This window comes from Pyrus communis, chromosome 14 (genome assembly GCF_041283825.1).
Source record: "Pyrus communis isolate YQ-2024b chromosome 14, ASM4128382v1, whole genome shotgun sequence".
NCBI classification, from domain to species: domain Eukaryota; kingdom Viridiplantae; phylum Streptophyta; class Magnoliopsida; order Rosales; family Rosaceae; genus Pyrus; species Pyrus communis.
Genome location: NC_142578.1, coordinates 2,333,216 through 2,357,471, shown reverse-complemented (window position 1 = coordinate 2,357,471; position 24,256 = coordinate 2,333,216). Strand labels below are relative to the sequence as shown.

The window sequence follows — 24,256 nt, the reverse complement described above, 5'->3', positions numbered from 1 at the left end:
TTTCGCCCTCGTAAAAATTAGTAGAACTGCTTCAACAAACACATCATTAAATCCTTTTTACCAACTCTGTATACGTATCCATATTACATCAAAACATCTAGAACACTACCAAATTACAAGACATCATGCTCGTGACACTTGACGAACTGGGAAAAAGTTTTCGTACAAGCCACCCCTTGTGAAGGTCATCCCGTTTTCTGCAAGGAATTTCATTTCCACATATACAAGGACCGAACTTTCTCTGTGCACCTTCAGTCGACCGTCCATGCGTTCCGCATTGCATCCAGCCAGCCGTGTACCTAAAGTTCACGATATTAGATGGAAATCCGAAAAACTGTTTGCTATCGACTCAGACATTCGTAGCATGAGAAACAGAACAGTAGACAAATTTTAGGCAAATACAACGGAAAAGTGTTATTAGCACTCTAAAAATCTCGTTCTACACTCCTCACAAGTGTATTTCTTTCTAAATATAGAAAGTTTGGAGTGTAGAATAAGATTTTTGGAGTGCCAATAACAATTCTCATACAACGCCCACTAGATAAATTTTCCCTACCACATTTTCCAGAACAACTTGGAATGACAGCCAACGTGAACTTTACAAAGACGTTACTAAATCTACATGGTTGCCCATAATCATTCTTGTGCCAAATTATCTTGCACAAAATACTACTAGTCGGAAAACTAAACGTTCTACATCTACGTTTAATTCTGCCTTATGTTATACCCACTGCACATGAAATCATCATCTTAAACGCTTAAAACAACATTCCAAAAGAATCCAACAAAAATTTCTAACCTCCCAACCACAACATGTTTGCTAGATAAACCGCTCATATTTGAAAACAAAAAATGCCATTTTCTGAACATACAAGTTGCAATTTGACAAGAGCTAAAATGTTAGGCAATTTCATTCCTTTTGGGTGCACACATGGTTGAATTCACAAAGCTAAGAACCAAACAGGGTGACAGCTTTGGATACGTACCGTTTATGATAAAAGGGGGTCGTTGTACTTGTATCTGATCACCAAAAATAATGGAATGCTTCCTACAGAGATCTTTGACTATTTCTGTAACTTAAAAAAATGAATGAATCGCCGCCAACCAATGTCGCCATACTCTTTCTATGGCTGATAATTTAATCACATCATGTTAATATTCAGCAACTGTTCCCTCATCGATATTTCAACTTTGCATGGCCGGTGTCACCCAAATGCATATGTAACTTGTTTCTGTCATGATAAAACCATCCAAATACAACTGATCAGAATCTAATATTATCTATAGCAGCAGTGCATAAATGCCAGTCAGATGTCAATGCAGATCAACCAGGAGTGGAAGCAATGAATTGCATCAGAAGAAATATAATTACCTTGATTCGAACTCCGCTCCACATGTATCACATGCGTTGCTAGTATTCTTCAATGCTCCCTGCTTTGGGATATAGCATCAATTAGTGAACGGAACAAAGCAAGCATGAGCAACAAAGAAGCTTTTTAAAAGGATCATACCATACGCGCAGTTAGGAAATAAGCATTCAATCTAAGTTTCACGTTTACAAACTCAACAAGCCAGTGGATTATACACATTATGGTATTTCATGAAGCATAAAAAGCAAGGACTTTACCTTAGATTTCTTCCCATTAGATGAGTTCTTTAATTTGTCGTTCGCCTCTTTCTTTGCTTTCTCTTTCTTATCGACGGCTTTGCTTGAGCTCTTCTTCTTTCGTGCTATCTGTTCATCCCCTTGATCATTACTCTCATTTTCCACAACGGAATGAGATGTGGATTCCTTCATATTTGAATTATCTTGTTCATTACTCTCGTCACTCTGACCACCGTTGTTTCCACTTTTATCAACATTATTAGCTTCACCACCACTCTTCTTACCCCTCTCTTTCCTCGCACCTCCTTTCCTTCCTGCGCTCTTCCGGTTATTATATTCCATGAACCCCGTGTCATCGTCATCCTTCTCCGCACGAATATCGGTCACCAAGATATCCTCACGCTCGACCCAAAAGGCTGCATTTTTCTTACTCTTTCGCCCAGTCACCATTGCTTCAAGAACACCCAATTCATCTTCATCACCATCCAACTCAAGTGCCTCGTCAACCTTTTCGCTCCCATTTTCAGCACCAAATTCATGCAACTCATCCTCCTGATCACTCACTCCTGCCCCATCTTCCTCCTCCCCAATCTTCAACCCCTCTCTAATCTCCTGACCTAATTCATCAACATCGTCAAGCTCACCCCTTTCTTCACCCTCTCCCTCCAAAACCTCTTCATCATCAAGTTCAAGATCTTCTTCTCCAATAGACTCCCGATACTCTGCAACCTTATCTCGATGCTTCTTCGACTGCTCGTGATTCTTCCACTGCTTCTCACTCTTAAACTTCTTCCCACACACTACACAACACAATTCCTCCTCCACTTTCGCCCCCTCCGGCTTCTCATACGCCATAGCCCTCTCCAATTTCTCCTTCTCCAACTTCTTCTTCCTCTCTCTCTCCTCCTCCCTCTTCCTCACCCTCACCTCCTCCTTCTTCAGCATCATATCAATCACCCTCTTATCCCTCTTCTTCACAAAATCCGCCAACCCCCGCACCGTCTCGTTGAACTCTCTCTTTGCCTTCTTCCTCTCCTTCTTGTTCTCCTCCTCCATCAACCTCCTCGCCTTCCGGTTCGGACCGGCCATCACGTCATACTTGTCCTCCCAGCCAAAATCCATCACCGTACAAAACCCTGCCCAGTAGTTATAAAACGCGGTGACCTGCACGTACGGACTCTCTAAATTCCCCATCGCCGGAGCTTCAGGCACGGTGTCCAACCCTAACCCTAATCTCCTAGCAAAATTGAGCTCGTTGGCGTAGATTTTGTTGAAGACATCAGAATATACCTTATAAAATCCGCGGCCGGAGTCGGATTAGCCGGAGAAGACGGTTGTGGAGAAGAATGAGAAGAGATCGGGGATGCCCGAGCCGGAGCTCGACGCGGCCGATCTGCGATCGGAGAAGAGGATTTGGGAGCGGTGAGAGTCGTACCAAGCTCGCTCTTTGGGGTCGGAGAGAACCTCGTAGGCATGGGCCAGCTCCTGGAACTGGGCTGTGGCTTCGGACTGGACTAGCTTGTCCCGGTGGCGCTGAAAAGCAAGCTTCCTGTAAGCCGACCGGATCTCGTCGGCGGAGCAGTCGCGGGGACCTAAACCCTCGCAGTGGCACCGCCTTTCCGACGCCGCCATGTTTTTTCAGTTGTTTGCCCCAAATTATGGGATTTTGACAGCTGAGATTAGGACACGGATTACATACAGGAATAGGATCCACTCCGGATCCTCATTGGGGATTTGGAGGATCAATCAATCGTATCCGTTCATTGTATATTGTACGGTTATAACTTATTTAAAATTTAAAATTGAATATAAATAGTATTTAACAAAAACTGACCGCACAATATACGATGAATAGACACGATTGATTGATTTCCTGAATCCACACAAAGAGAATCCGAAGAGGATCCTTGCCCTTACATAAAAGTCCCGCTGAGATTAGGATTGTATGAACTCAAGGGCTCCAAGAAGGCCCCAAATAATAATGCATAACAATTTACACGATACGAGTATATTTGATTTGATTTATTCTTATAGGTTGATTTATATCCATCCTCACCCATTTAGGCTTTACTCTTTCTTAATTTTTATTCTTTTTAATTTTTTGCTTTTTTTTATTTGTTATTTTCATGGTATGTTATTTTATTTTAATTCGTTTTCTGAGTTTCTTCACTCATTTTCCACTCATGAAAGACGACATTAACTCACAACACCTATATTCAAATATTACATTGATCGATTTTTTATTTTAAGAACCATCTTGATTAAACGGATCAATTCTAGGGATGATTTGGAAAAAAAAAAAACATATGTTATAAACACTTACAGATTACTTGACGTTCATTCTCCGTGATGCGTAAAGATGGATTTATTTTACAGGAATTCAATGTATCAATACTCCAATAACTATTACAAACATTAACCTTAGCATCTGTTATGTAGTACTTTCCAATTCATACAATACAATCCATTCAAACGGCTTCCTACAAAACACCCAAATACACACTTCCTTGTTCATCTTCCAATGAGTTTGACACGCCGGAAAGCATGTCACGGCGTACAGATTACAAGAATGCAGCAGCGCAGGCAGCGAACGGAGGAACAATAGTACAAAGTACAGAACAATATCGTGCTGAATTATTCCATGGAACTTATCAAGTCTTGAAGATTAAGAACAAGCCAATCAGCCTTTGCAGCAACAGCCTCGCGTAGTTGAACACCAGCGTAGCAGATGAACAAGTCAGCACCTCCGGGTTGGCGTGCCTGGATACAGGGACAAATGGTAGTAGATGAGAGGCACAACATTTGACTAGCTTCGCCAACGAGCCTGAAGGAGTCAGCTTTAAGTGACAGATCGTACATGAAATGCTCCCGATCCTTCCTTTCAAGGCTCGCTGAGCGGGATAATGTTTTAGCTGTAACATTTAGTAGTGTGCGAGAGGCAGAAAACAGAAACACAATTTGCGTCAAGATTAAAGTTTGGACGTTTGAGTGAATTATTACCTCAAGATCAGTCGCGCCATCCCCGATCATGACTAGTTCCTTGTAATTGTGAGCCTGGAAAACCAGTTTTAATCAGCTTAAGCAACATACTCGACAACTAAAACATTGAGCAAACCGGTACAAACCAACCTTCCTTATCTGTTGCACTGCGGTGGCTTTTCCACCACTCCTTGAAGTGGGCTCGTTTTTGTCAAACCCCAGAAACTCTCCAGAAGTTCCAAACAGTAGTTGATTAGCAAACACGTTTTCAGTTGGTATATCAAGAATCGCCGCTACAGGCTTCAGAAGAAATTACTTAGTATTACACATTGTCGGTTTATTCTCCATCACACGTTACTTCACTATGCTATATACTGCCATGATAAATGAGATAAAGCGAAGTAGCAAAATAGCAAAGACACTCGTTAAGTTATTCAGCTGCATACTTTGATCATTTGACGGAAGCCTCCAGAGACCAGGTAAACGTCGGTGCCATTAGCCTTCAGCTTCTTGACTAACTCGACTATGCCAGGAGAAAGCCTACATAGAATTTACACCATGACTAGATTCAGAAGATTTTCGGTCATCAAATTGCCAAAAGTACAAATAATAAGCAGACCCTAAATCACTTCATTTCTATGCTTTACCGATATCCCTAGAAGTAAGTAACTATTAGGAAATCATTATTTGGCTTAACAATCCAGAAACAATCTTTGTTGTCGGTGACACAGTTTAGAAGCCATCTTATATTGGAAAATTAGGCCATTATACTCAATGGCTTTGCTTGAAAGAAGTACGCCGAAACTTTTACTCAACTTCAGAATTCCAGATCGAGGACAGTTACAACCTACAATTCTCTCCCTCCCTCTGTCACTCTCTAATTGCCGGGTTTTTATGTCCATTTTCAGAAACCTGAGAATACGTTCTGTGCACAAGAAATCTTCAAACAGTGCGACAGAAGATTTCAAGTAAAAACTTTTCATGTATAGATATGATAGGCATGGCAATTGACATTTTCCCAAGCTGACAATGTTATAATATAAATAAATAGACGGAGGGGAACAATAGAAGCAATGGATAGGATAGCCCGGTACAATGCAGGCGCATACTATGAAGACAAACTTTAATAGCACGTAATAGAATCTACTTAACCAAATGATGTGTTTGTTTGCTGCAAAGCAGCGGCTCACAGCAGATATGAAAGAAAATAATCCAGGATTGCAAGTTGCCCTATTCTTTATATGATATCATGTGAAATCTCGCATCCATCTTTTGTTAATAATCGCAATATTTTCATCTAAAACTAGTCCTAACTTGTGTTTTCACGGTCTAAAAAAGCTCTATAAGTTTAACAAGACTCAAAGGCATGCCCAAATTAAGCAAACAAGAAGGCAACATAAACTAAAGATAATTAAAACGAAGCCGGCATGCAGTCAAGACAATTTAGAGTCATCATACTTTTGGGGGTTCTTTTCGAGAAAATCTTGGACTTGAGACAGGGAAGGATTGAACAAAGATAGTCTAGCAGCCAAAGCCTCCTCAAAAGGTACTGAACCACCCATTGCCCTGCCAAGGATGAGAACTGCAGTCAGCCGAAAATCCTAGAGTACGGAGCAAATGAAAGGAATTCCTGTAACAACTCTAACCTAGCAGTCCATTCTGCAACAGCCTTTCCAGCTCCACAGTGTTCTGCAAGTTCATCAATGCCCTCATCCAGGCAAACCGTGCTATCCACATCGAAGCATACCGCATCAGCACTTCTCCATAAATCAAGAACCTCTATAGACATTAAAATAACAACCATCACCCAAGGCCATATGACTCTGAACGTCTCGAGACTTGAACTTTACTTAGCTCTTTATTTTTCTTAAATCTCAACGGCTCAATCGACAAGCTCATACTCAATTGTTCTCCATCATTTGAACATCAACTTCATACTTAACTTTATGGTCACACTTTCTACCAATTAAACATAATGTCACAAAGAAAAGTTTTCCGCTCCCACAAATCAAACTTACCATATTCGATTCGCATTTTTTTCCTCAAAACAATTAACCCCGTATGCAAATACAAGTTCCCAGATTCAATCAACCACATTACCTTTGGATGGTAGCCTGTTGTCAAAGGGGCTCAATGTGGCTTCTAATGGTTGAGCTGAAGCAGCAATCGAGTTCCGTAATTTGGGATGTTGTCTCATTCCAACTTGACCTCTATTTCGATACAAACGTCTTGTGCATTGCACTGAAGATGCAGAAACAAAAGAAACGTGCTTTTGCCTCAAATGAATACGAACTGGGGTGACTCGCGACGATGCAGCCACCAATCCCTCCATGAAAATCTGCTCCCAACAAATCAACAAGCAATGATCATAAAGAAATACCCTTCAAAAACCAATCACAAATGCTCCAACACGTTGAAGAAATTGAATAATATTGACATTGCATTCACCTTTTCTATTCAGTTAGCAAAAAAACACACCAACCCAATTCTCTGGACGCACAAATTAAGAAAATGAAAACATAAAGATGTTAAATTTAAACAAAGGGGGGAAAACGAAAGCATGCCGACGTACAAAATGCATAAAAACGAAAACTTGATTACAAAAATCTAAAGAAAACGTTTCTATCAGTATTTTCTCGGGAAACAAACAGAGCAGATTATGCCAAAGCAGTCTCAAACCAAAACTTGAAAACATAAATGGAGAAGAACACAAAAAGGGTAATTGAAAATTACTGTTCTTGCTTTGTTTCTGAGATCCCTCTTTAGCTGTCGATTTTTCTGTAGCTCCTTCCTTCCCACCTTTTCAATGGTTGGTGGGAATCTCTGTTTTGTTTGTCTTTGTATTTTATATTTTTTTTGATATGGGATGTTAGGTGCCTGTGAGTTTAGCCCAATGTTAGTGCGTCAGGACCCAGCCCAACATAGGTTCACAAGATGGGTCAACCCAGTCCAGCTTTACTTGTGATTCCGATTCTCAACGGGAGAGGGCTCGTTTGATTCTGTTTTTTTTTTTTGAAATACTTCTACCTATGAGTGTTTTTGCTATAAGTATTTTCATTAGACACGTCGAAATTTTTATTAGAAGCCAAAGTATTTCATGAAAAATCACTTGATTATATGAACCAAACCGTACAATTAAGGTTTTATTTTTTTTATTTTTGTTAAAAAAAAGAAAGGGTTAATTTTTGTTTTTTATATTCTTTAATTCAATCGATCCGATAGCATCACCCAAAAGAAAATAGATATTTTGAATGAACAACCTACAATTAAGTCACATCCTAATCTAACATGAGTTGTATGAGCATGATCTTGGTCTGATACACGACTTCAAGTAGTGCAACAATTAGGTGTACTGATAAATGCTCTTAATCATTTAAGGGATAAATCTTGTACTTAACATCGAATAATCTTTAGTTAATGACTAAAATTAGCAAATCCCATCTGGTTGGTTGAAGTGCAAACTTGATGTTGCAAAGTGCAAAGTAGAATTCTATCAATATCATATAGTTGATTGATCAAGTAATGTCGCTAATTGTTTGCCTAATTCTGAAAATAAATAAATAAAAAAGAAAATTAATGAAAAAGGCTTGAAAACTTTGAGTTTTAATCAAAATGATAAAAATGTGTTGTAAGTGAATAGTACGAGGAGTGACTTTTTATAATAAAAATGAACAGTATCGAAAGTGTTTCGTTAAAACTAAAAAGTCTACGTAACCACCACACCCTTTGTCCTTTATCCACAAAATATAACCCATATAAGGCATGCAATGCACAAGTCCAAATTAATGGAGTAGAAGGAAGCTGCTAGGCAAACATGACCTGTTATAACCAATTATTCTCCAAATCCCTTTCTTGCATGGTGAATCATGCCATTTTCATATGTATTTGGTGAGAAAAACTCGCACAGTGGATAGAGAAGACGATCGTACACTTTCATAAAAAATTGATTTCCATTAAGTTTGATTATTATCCGACCTCACGTAAAAACAACTCTCAATACACACACCATTGCATATTTTGTGACCGAATTAAGTTGTCCTACTAAATAGTCTCTATTATTCGAATAAGGTTGATGTGAAATTTAACCTTATTCCCTCTCTCTCTCTCTCTCTCTCTCTCTCTCTCTCTCTCTCTCTCTCATATCACAACCTTTTCACTAGTCTTACCTGCTCTTTCTCTCTCTCACTTCCTTTTCGCTCCTAACTTTTCAACCCCTAACAAAACCTCTCTCTCTCTCTCTCACTTGCTCAACTTTCTCACTCAACCACCACCAAAGTTCCAAGAAACCAAAAACTAGAACACAAAACCAGTTAAACAAGAATTCTTAGCTAATTAGCTTGTACAAACCAAACAAAACAAAATAAATGAGGCCACTCTCTTCTCCTTCCATCCCAAAAAACTTGCACCTTTCAAACAAGTTATAACCACTCCACCCATCGATCTTCATTTCCTTCAGGAAAAAAAAAACTAAAACTCTCCCACCTCACACAGCAGTCCACATCTCTTTCTTCTCATCAAAACTTTGATCACCTTCTTATATTTCGGGCTATAACCTCTCTTTCGGTGTCCATATGTTCGCAGTTCGCTAATGCTCCTTCTTATATTTCTTGTATCCTCGAGAATGATATCGCTAGAAGGGATCGTAATAGGGTGGTGATTTGCTAGTTTCTTTTAGTTTTCTCGTGCTTCGACCTGCTTCTACACCAGAAAAAAGAAATACTCACCAATGGAGGAGCATGTAGATCTTCAAACTGCTCACCAACCCAATGTTTCAGTTATGTCACCATCTTCATCTTCTTGCAGTGCTGGTATTTTCCCTGTGTCTTTCGCTTCAGTTTGGACTGAACCGCATGATAAAACTGGAGTTGTGAACCGGCAGCAACATTATATGGCAGAAAATGGGGAGGCACCGTCCACAGCCGGGTCAGCCAATGAGATTGAATGGCTAAGATTTATTCACATCACGGCCAACGGTGGGATGAAGTGGAAGGATGTAGAGGAGCAGTTCGACCGGCTTGCATTGACCAGACACGGCGTTGAACCGGCTATAAAATCGTCGGATTTTGGTCTGTGCATAGGTGAGCAAGCCTACCAAATAATTATCTTACCCTTGCTACATGTGTTAACGTGTAAAATAGTATGAATGGCTTTTGTCCGCTCTAGATTTTTCGTTCTGGATTATGTCTTTTGTAGTTCTATTGAGATTCGTGTTTTGTATACGTCTTTAACATAGTATTTAATCTTTTTTTTAATGAATATTGTTGATTTGATAAAAATAAAAAAGATTTTGCGTTTTACCAATAACCTTTTTTATGTATATTTTAACGTTTGGCTTGATTCTAATTATTCTTTGCAGAACGTGTTTGTGTTGTTATATCTTGTTTTGTGCACAAAAATGTGATCGCTTTGTTTTTTCCTCTGATTGCTTTGTGTCTTTTGGCCTTAGTTTTATTCGTTTGGTGGGTGGCTGTGTTGGCCTCTTCTGTGTTTAATTAACGCATCAACTGTCACATTATGTGATCAGTAAATATATCGAGTAAGTTGTTACGTATTTCTTGAACAATAGCTCCTTCTTTGATATGTTCTTTGGTTCATGTTTCTTAGGGATGCAACAGTCGCCGGAGTTTGCTAATGAGCTATTAAGGGCTCTAAGAAGAAGAATGGATCGAAATTTCGATATGACAAAATGCGAACTGTATGGTTACTGGTGTCGTATGAGTGACCCTCGCCTCGATTCAAGGATACGAATTTACTTTGACTTGTAATAATCCTCATTAAAATTTGATCACATGCTTAATTATCTTCGTATTGTGATGCTTAGAGAGCAAGAAATTAAAACCTTTCTTATGTACTTAACTTTTTCTCTAAGGACGTTGTGATTCGTTTCAGGTGTGACAGAAACATGGATGGAAGAGTGACTGAGAAAGACATTAAGCAGGTATTTTTGTGTCACGCTGTCATGAAAAGCACTTTTCTAGCCTCGCTGCACGCACACGAGAGGCCTTTTTCTATCACGCGGGCTATGCGTGACTTATAGATGCATCGTTGGTTTCGTGTTTCATGTTTACCGGTTTCCATTTGGGCACTTTTGCAGATCATAACACTAAGTGCTTCTACGAATAAGTTGTCTTTAACTCATGAGGAAGCAGAAGACTATGCTGCATTAGTCATGAAACTGCTTGACACCGAAAACCGGAGTTACATTGAGGTACATACCTTCAATCGTGGAAATCGATTCTCTTTGGAAATTAAATTGTGTTCAAGAACATTTTGTTGCCCTTCTAATGTTTGTCAATGACTTGCAGTTCCCTCAGTTTCGGACTCTCTTCAATGTGATAAGCTTATCAAAAAGCTCATTTTCAACTAATCACTTTTCAATCAGACTTAGTCGTCTACATCGCAGTTTTGATCCAATTGAAGAGCCAAGGTCTAAAACTGAAATTTTATTTCGATCATACTGGCGGCGTGCATGGATAGTTTTGCTTTGGTTGATCATTTGCAGTGCACTTTTCGCTTGGAAATTCACCCAGTATCGCCATAGAGCAGCTTTTCAAGTAATGGGTTACTGCGTATCCACTGCTAAAGGTGCTGCAGAAACCCTGAAGTTCAACATGGCTCTGATTCTCCTTCCTGTTTGCCGTAATACAATCACGTGGCTTCGCAAGAACCGGTCTATAAACTCCATCATTCCGTTTAATGACAACATAAACTTCCACAAAGTAAGTTGGATCCTAGCTTGGTTCTAGTAGCTTAACCCTTTTGAACACCAAAGTAATTGTTATACACTCGTTTTTTGACAAGACGATCTCTTAAACCACTCTCATTTACGGAGAAGGCGATTCGGACTAGCCTTACTAATGTCTGCAAATGTTTCACATTATTAACATGTGTACATTTTTGTGTTGATCATATATAGATGATTGCAGGAGGGATAGTAGTAGGAGTAATCCTACATGGAGGTTCTCACCTTGCTTGTGATTTTCCAAGAATCAGCGACTCGGATCGTATGGTCTTCCGGCAAACAATAGCTGCCCGATTCGGGTACCATCAGCCATCATACTGTGAAATATTGGCTACAAAGGAGGTGGCAACAGGGATTGCAATGGTCGTACTAATGGCCATCGCATTTTCTCTTGCAACAAAATGGCCACGCCGCCAGTCGCCTTCGCTGCCAAAGTCTGTCCGGAATGTCACAGGCTACAACGCCTTCTGGTACTCACACCACCTGTTCATTCCTGTGTACGCATTGCTCATTCTCCACTCCATGTTCCTCTTCCTAACCAACAAAGCAACTGAAAAAACGGTAAGCCTTTTAGTTCATGTGGTAAATTCTGCTTAAACAGATAATGTGTTCGAAATTTTTAGAAAGTTTGTATGTTATGAACTTGGTTAAGCAGACATGGGTGTACATTGCCATTCCAGTTGTATTATACACCGGAGAACGAGTTTTCCGAGCCATAAGATCGGGGTTTTTTGAGGTGGAGATTTTGAAGGTATCTCAAGGAAGTACTTATAAGTTCATCCGTTCACAATCATCGAAATTTACTTCTTTTTAATCACAATTTGATTAGAATTTGCTTCTTTTCGTGTGACTGAATTGTGCAGGCAAGTATTTATCCAGGAAAAGTTTTGTCCCTCAAATTGCAGAAACCAGAAGGTTTTAGGTACCTGAGTGGCATGTACATATTCATCCAATGCCCTCAAATTTCACCGTTTGAATGGTAAGTCTGCATTTGACAAACTCGCTACGAAGAAGCAATCAAAAGGCTTTCTGAAACAATCCCTAGCATGTATGTTGAACTCTGTTTCCCTCTTCCTTGTTCATTGACTCAGGCACCCTTTTTCCTTAACTTCGGGGCCGGAAGATGACTACCTAAGAGTTCATATTCGAACTGCTGGAGACTGGAGTTATCAGATATACAGTCTTTTCCAAGAGGTAAAAACTGGATGGAAAATGGAAGGACTCAACCCGAAATCTCAATTCGGTATTGTGAAAATGGTTGGACATTTCAAACATTTTCCTTCTGAAATTTTTACAGGCAACATTATCCGGAGTTGATGGCTATCCGAAGGTGCACATTGATGGACCTTATGGTGCTGCCTCTCAAGACCATGTCAAGTATGACATCGTTGTTCTCATCGGTCTAGGCATAGGCGCTACGCCTTTCGTTAGCATCCTTAAAGACGTTGTCAATGCTGCTAAAAAACCACATTGTGATCATGTAAGACTTTCAGGAGTGAGCCACTAAACCGTCTCTAATATGGTGTTGATTAGTAGTGAGCCACTAAACCGTCTCTAATATCTTAACAACGCGTAGTTTTTTGAAAATAGAGTGGTTGCAGAAAATGCAGCTCAAGAAAGGCTCCATTGAAAGCCTATCTTTATTGGGTTACAAGAGAACAAGGCTCCTTTGATTGGTTTAGAGACATCATGAAAGAAGTCTCAATCTCAAACCAAAAGCAGGTACAATCCAGACTCCCGTTGATAGCCATTTCGTTTTCAGTTTGGAAAATAACGCACACTTTAAGTCTTACCGTTCTTTAGAAAATGTTGTTCTATGCATTCTAACTGCTTTTGGTGACCCTTCAGTCCGTTGTGGAGATGCACAATTTCTTAACATGTGTGTACCCGGAGGGCGATGCGCGATCGGCTCTAATAAGCACTATACAAGCGTTGCATCATGCGAAAAATGGTACCGATTTTCTCTCCCGGACTCCGGTAAGTACTGCACTACAATCCCTAATCACATTGCTTTCCCCTGCATAATTAGTTAAAGAAGCAATCTGCAGGCTTAAACGTTTGTCTTGAACCCTTTCTTTCTAATTTCTATCCTCTTCTTCTCTTCTGGTGGTAAGAGTTTCCAAACCAGTAGTCTTTGGGCTGGTTTGGTATTGCTGTGCTTTGAAAAAAAACTGATTCTGCTGTGCTGTGAGAATAAGCGGCTGTGAAATAAAGCAACAGAGTGTTTGGTAAACTTTTTTGTAAAAGTGCTTTTGAAAAAAAAAACAGTATTATAGTGTTTGGTAAATTTTTATATAAAACAGATGTGAAAAAAAGCCGATTTTTCAAAGCTGGGTTTTGCAGCTTCTTGTTTTTGGCTTTTTTTCACCCAAAACTGTGAAAAAAAGTTGAAGCTGAATGTTTACCAAACACAAAAACAGCTCCCAGCTTTTTTTGATACCAGCTTTTTTCAGAATCACCTCAGTACCAAACCAGGTCTTTGTTTCATCGAATTCCTTTCAATATTTTCTGATACGTAGCGCGAGAGGGGAGTCTCGACTGAGGGGATGGATGGAGGAAGAAGAAGAAGAAGAAGCACCTCCGCTTTCCCTCCTCTTTCTTCCCTAGTCGTTTCATACACTCCTCTTTCTTCCCCAGTCGTTTCATGCACAAAAACAAAAGTTGGAAAAATGTATTCCGATGTCAAAAACATATAACATCTTTCTATGGATGTCTCAGGTACGCACACATTTCGGTCGACCGGACTGGTTCAACATCTTCTCAAAATTAGCAAGGAGACACAAAGAAGAACGGATTGGTGAGAATGCACGTAAATTGTCAGCATAAAAGATTGAAATATTGAATTCCAAACCAATACTACTAAAAACATTGAAATTTGGTGTTTCTTGGGACAGGGGTTTTCTATTGCGGCCCATCATCCGTCGCAAAAGAGCTGGAAAGCATGTGTACCAAAATTTCCACCAAATCCTCCACAAGATTTGTATTCCACAAGGAAAATTATTAGAATTCACACCCTTTTTTTTTTTGCGATTTTTAACCAAAAGGTACAGACGTTTTGTCGAAATGTCGATTGATCATTTTTGTACCAAATCCACCAATTGGATGGTCCGGAAGAACATAATCGGCTTACAAAGTTTAAAATCGCGAACAAAATCTCATTTGGGAAACATTACACGCATGGCTTCGATCGAGGAGAGAATGCAAACATGAATACAAGTTCATGAAATCGAGCATGACAACTCGACCGAAGCTATTGCAGAAACACATTATTGCAAAATAGATCCCAAAAACAATATCAGAGAAGAGAACGCATGAACCTTCCTTCGAAGAAAATTGTGTTTCATGGTTACTTCAAAAACACAATTTTATTTCGCCACCGTCAGATGAACTTAACCCTCCAGTGCTGATGCTCCTGATATAATCTCAATCAATTCGGTGGTAATAGATGCTTGACGAGTTCTGGAACAAGTAACCATATAACCAAGAAAGATCAGTCGTTTATAGTGGAACACGATATTAAAGTCAACAAATAAAAAATAATGTCTACAGTAACGGATTAGCTAGGACTTCAAAGAAATTGGGGGTGGAGAATGAGGGGGGACCTGTTATAAGTGAGTGTAAGGCGATCAAGCATCTCTCCGGCATTTCTGCTTGAGCTGTCCATGGCAGACATCCTTGCTCCTTGCTCACTGCAAGCATTCTCCAACACCGCATTGAACATGACCTGCCAAAAAGTAGTAAAATACAAACATTTATAGAGACGAGCTCAAAAGTGTTAATCATAGGACAATACCCCAAAGAATGCAATTTGAGGTTAAGTGTCCAACCAGGTCAGTGGTTTGACCAACAGATACGAAAATACAAGGCCTCTAACCTCAACGAAAGAACTTACACATGAAAATTGGAACTCTGCCAAATTCTGAAGTATCTCCGACTTTGTCTCACCACCTTCAATCTCATAGGAATCTAAGTCACCAAGCTTTCCACCAGCTTCAGATTCTCTCTCTACAATCTGTATGAACATCGTATCAAATGCCCAGTACAACAGAACATGAATATGAATGAAAAAGAGGTAATAATTGAACTGAATCATTCTTATTACCTCGGGAGATAATACTGTTGACACAGTTGGCAGAAATGAGACGACTGACTGAAACTTGTTGAAGACGATTCTGAAGGCATCAAACTCAACATTTTTCAAAATGTCATCAGCTATGACAGATACCTGAGAAGACAAAAGGCACACGCAAATGACAGTAAGAACTTTTACATTTGCTAACTAATAAAATGTATAACTACCACATTAATAACTCTGTTCGTATAAAGCTGGCAAGATAACTCATCAAAAAGAATTTAATAGGCACCAACAAGTATAAAGAACCGTGTGCTCTCATCTCCATCTCATCTCCAAGAGGCTCTTTAAACCTCTTGGAAAGCTAGTTTAGAGAGCCAAACTAAGGAATGTCATCTCCAAGAGACTCTTTAAAGGGCTCTTTAACTTAATTCATGACTCTTTAAAAACCTCTTGGAAAGCTAGTCTAGAGAGCCAAACTGGTTCCCCTATGACTCTAAATGTCATGTATGAAACGCAATTAAACATTGAAAATATGAATGACAATAAAACCAATATGCGGCTAATGTCCCACCAAGGTTGAACAAGTGTGTTCATGGTTCTTTAAGCAAACACCACCGCATAGGTAAGCACATGGGCTCATACCCACAACACAAACATTACTTTCTTTACTCAAACATACTAACCTGGGTGTAGTTCAAAGGATTCTTCTGCAACTCAGTTATGCATAGCTCAATGTCCTTCTTAGAGTCACGAATCAACTGAGCCTTTGCTTTTTCCCCCAAAATGACATATTTTGTCTCTTTTTCAGGACCTACAACAGTTTCAATGGAGAAAAAAAATGTTAATGTGTGTAAAATATAAACTTAACAGACATCAGACTAACAATAAGCTTCCAAGAAATACCAGCGTTCAACTTGTGCAAGGCCTTGCTTATCTTGACTGAGGTAGAGTTAATTCCACCACATAAACCTTTGTCTGAAGAGATGGTAACAATAACATCCTTCTTAACGCTGACGCCTAGCATGAAAAAATAATAATTACACAACGACAATGAGGGAACTTCCGAGAATATCAACGTGCACAATTAGAAAGCAATGAAAATGGGGCGGGTTGGGGACCAAAGAGTAAAATACACCTCCGTAAAGCACTAGGACTTGGCAAGAGGAACAGTCCATTAAGTAGTCTACAATAAAGAAAAACTGCGGAAAAATTGTTTGCAACTAGATTGAGTATGCTGTCAAAGATGCCACGTCTTTAACAAGAACAAGCAAAATGTAAAGAAACCAAATAACTTATATAAATTGGCCTATGGAGATTATGCTGTTAGACATACTGGGAGTGTCACCAAGAAGTGCTGTGAAAGGCTGCCACAGGCCACGAGAATTTTCAGCTTTAACTTGAATTGCTCGAAGCTTTGAGGCTGCAACCATCTTCATTGCCTTTGTGATTTTCTGGATATTCTTCACACTCTTCATCCGGTTTCTAACTGAATTCACCAAGTATTACAAATGAACCGCATCACCATTTGCAAAGCAGGGAAAACAGAAATAAAAGTGGATATTCATGATGATTGTTCTTACCAATTTGAGTTGAAATTGAGCGCACTCCTAAAGGTACCTGCTCCCTGTGTAACCAAACCAAGTAATTTAGTTGTTGAAAGGCATAAGCAACGGAAAATGATAGCAAGACATACAAGAACATGGAAATGAAATCAAGCTTAGCATAACAAGAAATCCAGAACTATAGTTGACTTTCAGTGATGCACCAAACACATCATCTCCTGCATTTCTCTTGTTAATCTAAACGATATCACTCAGCGCTCTTTAAACGAATTAAAACCAAGCAACATCAATAATTTGCGCTCGCTAAATTCTAATGGCCGTCTTGTGTGAATTAATACTTTCACTTTCAGCCTTCCATACAATCCTAACATCTGCAGTAGTATCCGTTTTACAAAATTCAATTACCTTTGTTGTTCGTCAAAAATTTTCAGGAATGTTCAAGGTTCTCACTTTCCACAAACAAATTGAATCACTCCCAAATTTAAGCTGATCTTTCATTTCTTCACACATATATTTAAAAAAATCCATCCTAAATTAGATTTTCTTTTATCTATTACTCAATTTTTCTCGGCATCCAAACAGACGGCTATGAACAAGTATAATGCAAGCAAAATGATAAGAATTAAAAATAAATAAAAAACGGCAGATTTGGTTAGAGAATGTACTCGGCTGGGATGATGGAGGATCGGACGGCGGCCATCGGATGGGGAGAGATCAAAGGGGCGAAACGCCTCCCTTCTCGTCTGAGAGCAGCCATCGCCATGTATTTGGGGATTGGTGGTGATCGGAGATTGGAAACCCTGGAAACTGTTTGTTCGGATCCAATGCCAAATAGAGCTGCGAGCTCTCTCAGGTGGGCGTTTTTCACTTTCTCTCGCTTCGTTGATAGCAGGAGGCAATGTGCGTGCAAGGTTGAGGTATCAAACGACGTCGTATTTTGCGTATTGCTGAGCGCAGTGTAGACGGCTAACCCAATTAAGAAAGGAAAAGGTTCACGGTTTGGCCCACCGATAGGCCCGGCCTGTCCAATCTAAAAACTGGTGACAAATCACGATTATCCACTATTTTCGGGGGTCGGGAAGACTCACAGAGACATTTCAGCCTTCCCCTGGCCACACGTTTGGCTTCCACACCATCAGTGAGTTTCAAACCCAAGACCTCCAGTTTTAGTTTGAAGGAAGTCTTGCAATCCGTCTTTTATCACAGAGCCACCAGCTCGTGGTTGTGTAACATAATTTAAATTTTTATTGCTTTCGTATTGTTATTTACGGCAGCCTTCTTGCTTTCTTTCATTTGAGTTCAAATTTCTCTTCTCATAAGGCTATCGTAATATCAAATATTGCTTGTAAGAAAACTGTCTAATAAAAACTTAAGTAGCAACAATTATATGTGTTTTGTATATGAAACACTTTTAAGTGTTTTTTTTTTTAAGATTCACTTGCATTTTTACTAAAGATTTGTTTCAAAACATTTTCACAAAGAAAAACTTTCAACCGTTTTAAACACAATTTCAAAAATATTTTATTTCAAAAATCGAGAAAATCGTATCATGCACTGATCCCTTTGTAACTTTTACAAAAAGGGGATAAAAAAACAATGATTTAATATACGACATTGAGATGAGAGAATCTAACTTACAACTTGCAAACAATCGAACTCATCTCCATCAAAGTGGATAGGAATGCAAAGAGAAATCATGGAATCTTCACCCTACAATTGGGCAGAAGTAATATGTAAAAATTAGAAAATTCATGAGACTTACCTACACTGTCACGATGTCACTGTGACGTCATGACAATTGATAATACGATATGATATGTAAGGTTTAAATGAGAATATTAAAATAACAGTGTTTTAAGCCAATCATGCGTTACTACGTAAAAAATTGAAATACGTGAACGTTTTATTAATCCAGAATTTAACATATGAGGTTTTCGAGGAGAAATTTTCAGTGTGCACGATTCAGTATATCAAGTATCATATGTTCTAAAAGACACTAGACGCTAGTCAAGCGACAGGCTGGGGTCTAGCACCTAGGCGGCTAGGCACATCCTAGGCAGGCGGACTAAGCAGATTTAAGTAAATATATTATATTTCATGTAAATAAGTATATGCATATACTTTAAATATATATATATATATATAATTTCATCATGAACTACAAAATAGAGTGATATATATATTATCAAGTGTTGGAATATAATGAAAACATGGGAAACAAAGATATAATGTGTGTTCATTTAAGTATGCAACAAGTCTTTTACAATTGATTGAAAAAAAATAAAATGCAAAATGAAAGTTATATATTTTACGTTTAAGTGAGTCGCAACTTAGACGAATTTGGGCAAACTAGACGGGTGCCTAGGCGATCTAAGCGTCATTTTTTAATTTTAAAACTCCTAAATATTAATCGGGCATTAGTCAACCGCTTAGTGTCTAGACGAAAATTTTTAGAACAGTGATCATAATACATGTATTTTTTTTCTTTTTAAGCATTTAAGCATTTTCATTATAATACATACTGTATCGGTTGTGTTTCACAAAAAATATCTCGGTTTTTAGGACCCAGTCAATGGTATCATTGGTCCAGACGCGAGTGGCATGGCATGAGTCAGTTGAAAATTGGAACCGTTAAAAGCTAAAACCCGCCCAATACCCACAAACCGTTCACCGAAAAAGAAGACCCTTAAACCCTAACCAGAGAGAGAGCTCAGAGCTATTTCCATGGCGACACAGAGCTCGAATTCGAGCGAACGGCATGACCTATCGGATACGAATCACAAACACTTCTTCGGTAAGCATTGCTTTTCGCTATTTTCCGCTTCGATCATTTGGATTAAACGGATTTCATGGCTTCTGATGCTGTTAAAATCATAGTTTAAATTTTCTTGATTTAAATATTGAAATAGAATAATTCAACCAGCGGCAGAAATCAAAGGAAATATCTATTTATTTATGAAAAATTATTATTGGGGAAGAAAATAAATCAGGATTTGATTTAAGGGAATTTTTACAAAAAAAACTCCCGCACAGTTCATTTTAACGAAAAACCACATTTTTACACTAAAAATCAATCCTATTACTATTCACTTTACCTTTTATTTTGTCTTTATCGTTAAAACTCAAAGTTTTCAAGCAATTTTCATTAGTTTTGCTTTGATTTAATTGTCTTTTTAATCTGTGTGTGTAGTTATGAAGGAGTTTCTGTGGGGAGCTATTGCTGGAGCATTTGGGGAAGGAATGATGCATCCGGTCGACACCGTAAAAACACGCATTCAGAGCCAGGCTATTCTCTCTGCAAGTCAGGTATGATCATAGAGTAAAGATATTATAGATGTAAATTCATGCCCTATTGTATTGTGTAAAGCTCAATTATTTGACATGGACTCCTGAGAATGGCTTTAAATTTATAAACTTTTATATAAGAAAATGAACTTTCACGTTTTGGGTCAGGCATTTTATTATCGTGCTAAAATGTTCCATAGCTTATCTGGAAAATGCAATAGTTATTGATTTATGTCGTGTTTGCAGAAACCGAAGAGCATACTTCAGATGGTACGAGCGGTCTGGGTAGCCGATGGATTAAGAGGTACATCTTGGTCCTTTTCTGAAGCTGTTTTTTAGTATTCACAATTGACGACTTAGTCCTATTTGTTTGCATGTAACATGTTTACACTGCCTTTTCCCACATGTATAAATTGATTAGATATATTTTGTTTAGCATAAAATATAAGCAACCAGGCGTTTATTCATAAGTTTTGGACTCCAAAGTCTGAACCTAGGGATTCGTTTTTCTCTTTGTGGTGGTTTAGTGCTGGTGCAGTCTCTGAGTACATGTTTACTTCTTCTCAGAATCATTGATTCTTAAGTTCGTAACTAATAAGTTATGTAGGCTTTTATAGGGGCATAGCTCCGGGTGTCACTGGTTCTCTTGCAACTGGAGCAACTTATTTTGGTGTCATAGAGTCGACCAAAAAGTGGATTGAAGAATCACATCCAAACCTTGAGGGACATTGGGCACATTTCATTGCTGGAGCTGTTGGTAAGTTGTTCTGCAGCTCTCAAAACTTTAATCTGATTTATGCTGATTTCATGTGAGTTTCTTGCAAAGCATTTGCTGTTAATATGCTGAATTAAATATTAACAGTATTCATTAATTGTCTTCAGAACTTCAGATTATGTGTTACATTATGACATTTGTGTTTATTAATTGAGAAATTTGATTATATTTTGTTGCAAAGATGCTCCTGAGTTTTATGGAATGTTGATTTTTAATTGATGGAATCTGATTGAAAGGCTTATGAGTGCCGTTCGGATTTATGATCTGCTAAGTAGTCGTTGATCATTCATTTTGCTTAAGTTGGTCAGCTAGTCTTATATGCTTGACCTTTTTATCCTGAATTTACAAAATCTTTCGACTTACTCTGACCATGCAGTGTTTGTGTTCTCATACAGAATTTTGTAGAGTGAGTACTGGAATGCACTATAACTTGGTATATGAATGCTCTTTTCTTATCTGGACGTGAATGTTTTTGCTGGTGCAGTATACTCAATGACATCCGGTTGGCTTTCAGCAGCTAATTGTTGTTGTTGTTAGGCTGTTACGTATAGGATTTCAGTTGTAGTATTCGAAACTTGAATTATTGTGGACTCTTAAGCCATCATGTGCCTCAGGGGACTCAAAATGCATGTATTCCTTCTTTCTGTATTTCAGGAGATACACTTGGTTCTGTTGTATATGTTCCATGTGAAGTGATGAAGCAACGCATGCAGGTTCAAGGCACGGTGGCCTCTTGGAGTTCTGTTGTCATGAAAGATAATATCGCCATGAAGCCTGGTAGCCAAATGTATGGTTACTATACTGGGATGTTCCATGCTGGCTGCTCAATATGGAAGGAGCAGGGGCTAAGAGGATTATATGCAGGGTATATCTCTAAATCAACCCCTCTAATCTTTCATGGTGTGATATTCTTGTGGTGTTCCCCACTCCGTCTTCCCTCTTTTCTCGGCCATCCTGTCATCATCCTTGTACCAATTTTTCATTAATAAACATGTGTTTCTTATAACAAAACAAATAACAGACAAGCTTAGTTTGAGTTTATACTAAATGCAATCCAGTTTCATCATGAGTCCAATAGTAACGTTAGCTATTGCCTGCTTACAGCCATCCATGAATGCAACCGAAACACAACCCAGATAGGCCACACTCTGGCATGCATATGCTCATACGAATTATGGCCATAATGTTCTTGTCTAATTGTGGATTTATTTTTTCTTTCATTTGGCAGATACTGGTCCACACTGGCAAGGGATGTGCCTTTTGCTGGTCTAATGGTAGGTTGGGCGGAGATCGCTTGTATATCTTAAATTTTGGCTGTTGCTTCTTAATATTGGGAAAATGGGGTTGCAACTCCTAATAACAAAATTTATTCAAGTAGGGTTCACTACTCTTAACATGCATTTCCCCACCCTAGTTTTTTTTTTTTTTTTGTCTAAAAATTTCAGACATTATATTTCGATCACTGGTGTATCATAAATTTGATTTCATGTGTGCTATGCAGGTTATGTTTTACGAAGGCTTGAAAGATTTGACAGAGCATGGGAAGCAAAAATACATACGGGATCCAAATTTCCATTTTAATAGTTCCGTCGAGGGGCTTTTACTAGGAGGGTTGGCTGGTGGTATGTACCTTGCTTATTGTTCATTACTCTATAGTTGAGTTCATTAATTAGTTTTTTTCTGTAGGGTAATTTATCTTGCATTGAATTTTTTAGGCATTAGTGCGTATCTTACCACTCCCTTGGATGTGATCAAAACAAGACTGCAAGTACAAGGATCAACCTTGAGGTATCGGTTCTGTTTGTGGTTACTTTTATTGGTATTATTTTGAAATTACCTTCCGAATCCAACCTGGTATACGTGTGATATTTCCGCACAGTATTCATGTTCGAAATTTGTCTATGGTTTCCGTATATTACTTGTTGCATGGATAGTAGACGGAGATAGTAAAAGGGTTGTCCAGTTCCATCTAATATTGTATTGAACCTTAGGTACAAAGGCTGGTTGGATGCAATTCACAGCGTATGGAGGGCCGAAGGTGCTAAAGGGATGTTCAGAGGTAGCGTCCCCAGGATTACATGGTATGTTCCAGCTTCAGCACTTACGTTTATGGCCGTAGAATTTCTCAGAGAACATTTCAACGAAGGATTGAGCAACGATAACACCCGAGAAGTTGCTAGCGTGTCGGTGGAGAAAAAGGGATCACCTTTGCAAGGAGCCGCTTGAGAACTGGAAACATATGCACAAATTCTTTTGCCGATACTTTCGTTGTGCTTTCGTGCAATACGTGTACTTATACATATAAATTGCATTTTTTTTTTCCAAGGAAAAACAGGAGAATTGGTAGTGCACAGCTTATAACGTTGGTTTTACGCCCTCCCCTCCCGATTTGCCCGTATTCTGGTTTGGTCATCGGCCTTGAAGCCGATGTAGGGTTTTGTTCTGTCAGACCATTCCAAAACGTCGGGCAAGCGCCCTCATCGTGCGGATTCTCTCCTTGGATCGTGGTGGTTGGGTAAACAATTTCTCCCTGCTGGCAATGTAGCGGCAGCATCTCTTCTTCTATCACCGTCACCGCCACTGCCACCAGCAATCATCGGGCAGAGACTCTTGAGTTTCTTTCTACTTAAGTGCTGCTACTGTTCTGGCTGCTAAATGGAACCCGAACAAACAAATGTCCGTTCGTGCAAGGTGGTCGCGGCTAATGTCCGGCGTGGATCCATTTTTTACGGCAAGGTGGCATTTTGTTAAGAGAATACCGCATAAATAACATGGCAGGAATGACCTGTGTGTGATTCCCACTTCCAATCTTCATCTCTTGGTCATCTTCCTCAAGTTTGATTTCCAGAGAAACTTATTTCCATACACACATTTGGCATGTCACGGAGGTAAAGGCATTTTTGAACAAATTGCATTTTCTCACATGATAATGCGTGATTGAATTTAAAACACCATCATAAGGACATTCCAATTGCGAAAAAGTTCTCACCTCGAATATTTAAAATTATGTGATAAATAAATAAAATAGCTGGGGTTTGGTCAATTGAATCATTCAAACTCAAATACCAAATATAAAAGGAGAAGAGATCCTCTCCGGATATCTTCCATCAAGATCAACAGATCAAGTGATCTGGTCTTTTGAAATTTCATCTAATGGTAAAAAATTATTATAGCTTTTAAGGGATCAAAACAGATGGGTCGTTAGATGAAATTTTAAAGGTCCGGATCACTT

At 38.9% G+C, this 24,256-nt stretch overlaps 4 protein-coding genes and 1 pseudogene across 8 annotated transcripts; 2 read left to right on the top strand and 3 right to left on the bottom strand.

Moving 5' to 3' along the window:
- Positions 1-888: 888 nt before the first annotated feature.
- LOC137713417 (DNAJ protein JJJ1 homolog) lies at positions 889-3,281 on the bottom strand (annotated as a pseudogene). The gene is made up of 3 exons (XR_015955691.1): positions 1,628-3,281; positions 1,373-1,431; positions 889-1,232 (listed from the first exon to the last, which is right to left on the bottom strand). The product of XR_015955691.1 is annotated as a DNAJ protein JJJ1 homolog (transcript).
- Positions 3,282-3,953: 672 nt separating this feature from the next.
- On the bottom strand, positions 3,954-7,438 carry LOC137713738 (phosphoserine phosphatase, chloroplastic). Of its 3 annotated transcripts, XM_088684090.1 has the most exons (9): positions 7,319-7,415; positions 7,034-7,075; positions 6,686-6,923; positions 6,232-6,364; positions 6,044-6,151; positions 5,032-5,125; positions 4,736-4,885; positions 4,607-4,660; positions 3,954-4,497 (listed from the first exon to the last, which is right to left on the bottom strand). In XM_088684090.1, exons 3-9 carry the CDS (start codon positions 6,915-6,917, stop codon positions 4,258-4,260), a joined length of 1,011 nt encoding a protein of 336 aa, XP_088540216.1. In that variant the 5' UTR covers positions 6,918-6,923; positions 7,034-7,075; positions 7,319-7,415; the 3' UTR covers positions 3,954-4,257. The 3 variants fall into 3 exon arrangements, with proteins under 3 accessions (XP_088540216.1, XP_088540215.1, XP_068309182.2); XM_088684089.1 differs by lacking the exon at positions 7,034-7,075 and having other exon boundaries at positions 7,319-7,438; XM_068453081.2 differs by lacking the exon at positions 7,034-7,075 and having other exon boundaries at positions 3,954-4,366; positions 7,319-7,438.
- A 1,373-nt stretch (positions 7,439-8,811) lies between these two features.
- On the top strand, positions 8,812-14,480 carry LOC137713065 (respiratory burst oxidase homolog protein A). Of its 2 annotated transcripts, none has more exons than XM_088684193.1 (14): positions 8,812-9,663; positions 10,190-10,346; positions 10,475-10,523; positions 10,680-10,793; positions 10,891-11,304; positions 11,502-11,888; positions 11,983-12,078; positions 12,191-12,306; positions 12,419-12,521; positions 12,625-12,807; positions 12,918-13,049; positions 13,176-13,304; positions 14,046-14,124; positions 14,222-14,480. In XM_088684193.1, the coding sequence occupies exons 1-14, from the start codon at positions 9,312-9,314 to the stop codon at positions 14,329-14,331; spliced, it is 2,421 nt and encodes an 806-aa protein (XP_088540319.1). In that variant the 5' UTR covers positions 8,812-9,311; the 3' UTR covers positions 14,332-14,480. The 2 variants fall into 2 exon arrangements, 1 of the variants encoding a protein (XP_088540319.1); XR_015955727.1 differs by having other exon boundaries at positions 8,944-9,663; positions 13,176-13,457; positions 13,803-14,124.
- LOC137713064 (ATP synthase subunit gamma, mitochondrial) lies at positions 14,381-17,910 on the bottom strand. The gene is made up of 9 exons (XM_068452305.2): positions 17,630-17,910; positions 16,983-17,026; positions 16,736-16,888; positions 16,306-16,419; positions 16,086-16,213; positions 15,430-15,552; positions 15,220-15,339; positions 14,930-15,051; positions 14,381-14,786 (listed from the first exon to the last, which is right to left on the bottom strand). The coding sequence occupies exons 1-9, from the start codon at positions 17,725-17,727 to the stop codon at positions 14,717-14,719; spliced, it is 972 nt and encodes a 323-aa protein (XP_068308406.1). The 5' UTR covers positions 17,728-17,910; the 3' UTR covers positions 14,381-14,716.
- A 1,602-nt stretch (positions 17,911-19,512) lies between these two features.
- Positions 19,513-23,832, top strand: LOC137713453 (Mitochondrial substrate carrier family protein). The gene is made up of 9 exons (XM_068452748.2): positions 19,513-19,758; positions 20,155-20,270; positions 20,496-20,553; positions 20,857-21,006; positions 21,679-21,889; positions 22,253-22,298; positions 22,526-22,646; positions 22,740-22,812; positions 23,016-23,832. The coding sequence occupies exons 1-9, from the start codon at positions 19,689-19,691 to the stop codon at positions 23,248-23,250; spliced, it is 1,080 nt and encodes a 359-aa protein (XP_068308849.2). The 5' UTR covers positions 19,513-19,688; the 3' UTR covers positions 23,251-23,832.
- Positions 23,833-24,256: the final 424 nt, after the last annotated feature.

Bases quoted from the DNA above. Each gene is read 5' to 3' on its own strand.
- LOC137713738 (XM_088684089.1), bottom strand. From the start codon at position 6,917: ATGGAGGGATTGGTGGCTGCATCGTCGCGAGTCACCCCAGTTCGTATT. The intron at 6,152-6,231 runs GTTAGAGTTGTT...CATCCTTGGCAG, and splicing joins GTTGCAGAATGGACTGCTAG to GGCAATGGGTGGTTCAGTAC. The intron at 4,661-4,735 runs GTTGGTTTGTAC...CTGGTTTTCCAG, and splicing joins CAGTGCAACAGATAAGGAAG to GCTCACAATTACAAGGAACT.
- LOC137713065 (XM_088684193.1), top strand. From the start codon at position 9,312: ATGGAGGAGCATGTAGATCTTCAAACTGCTCACCAACCCAATGTTTCA. The intron at 12,307-12,418 runs GTAAGTCTGCAT...TCATTGACTCAG, and splicing joins CAAATTTCACCGTTTGAATG to GCACCCTTTTTCCTTAACTT. The intron at 12,808-12,917 runs GTAAGACTTTCA...TTTTGAAAATAG, and splicing joins AAAAACCACATTGTGATCAT to AGTGGTTGCAGAAAATGCAG.
- LOC137713064 (XM_068452305.2), bottom strand. From the start codon at position 17,727: ATGGCGATGGCTGCTCTCAGACGAGAAGGGAGGCGTTTCGCCCCTTTG. The intron at 16,214-16,305 runs GTATTTCTTGGA...AAACTGTTGTAG, and splicing joins CTTGCACAAGTTGAACGCTG to GTCCTGAAAAAGAGACAAAA. The intron at 15,553-16,085 runs GTTAGTATGTTT...TTGTCTTCTCAG, and splicing joins ATCCTTTGAACTACACCCAG to GTATCTGTCATAGCTGATGA.
- LOC137713453 (XM_068452748.2), top strand. From the start codon at position 19,689: ATGGCGACACAGAGCTCGAATTCGAGCGAACGGCATGACCTATCGGAT. The intron at 20,554-20,856 runs GTACATCTTGGT...TAAGTTATGTAG, and splicing joins GGTAGCCGATGGATTAAGAG to GCTTTTATAGGGGCATAGCT. The intron at 22,813-23,015 runs GTATCGGTTCTG...ATTGAACCTTAG, and splicing joins GTACAAGGATCAACCTTGAG to GTACAAAGGCTGGTTGGATG.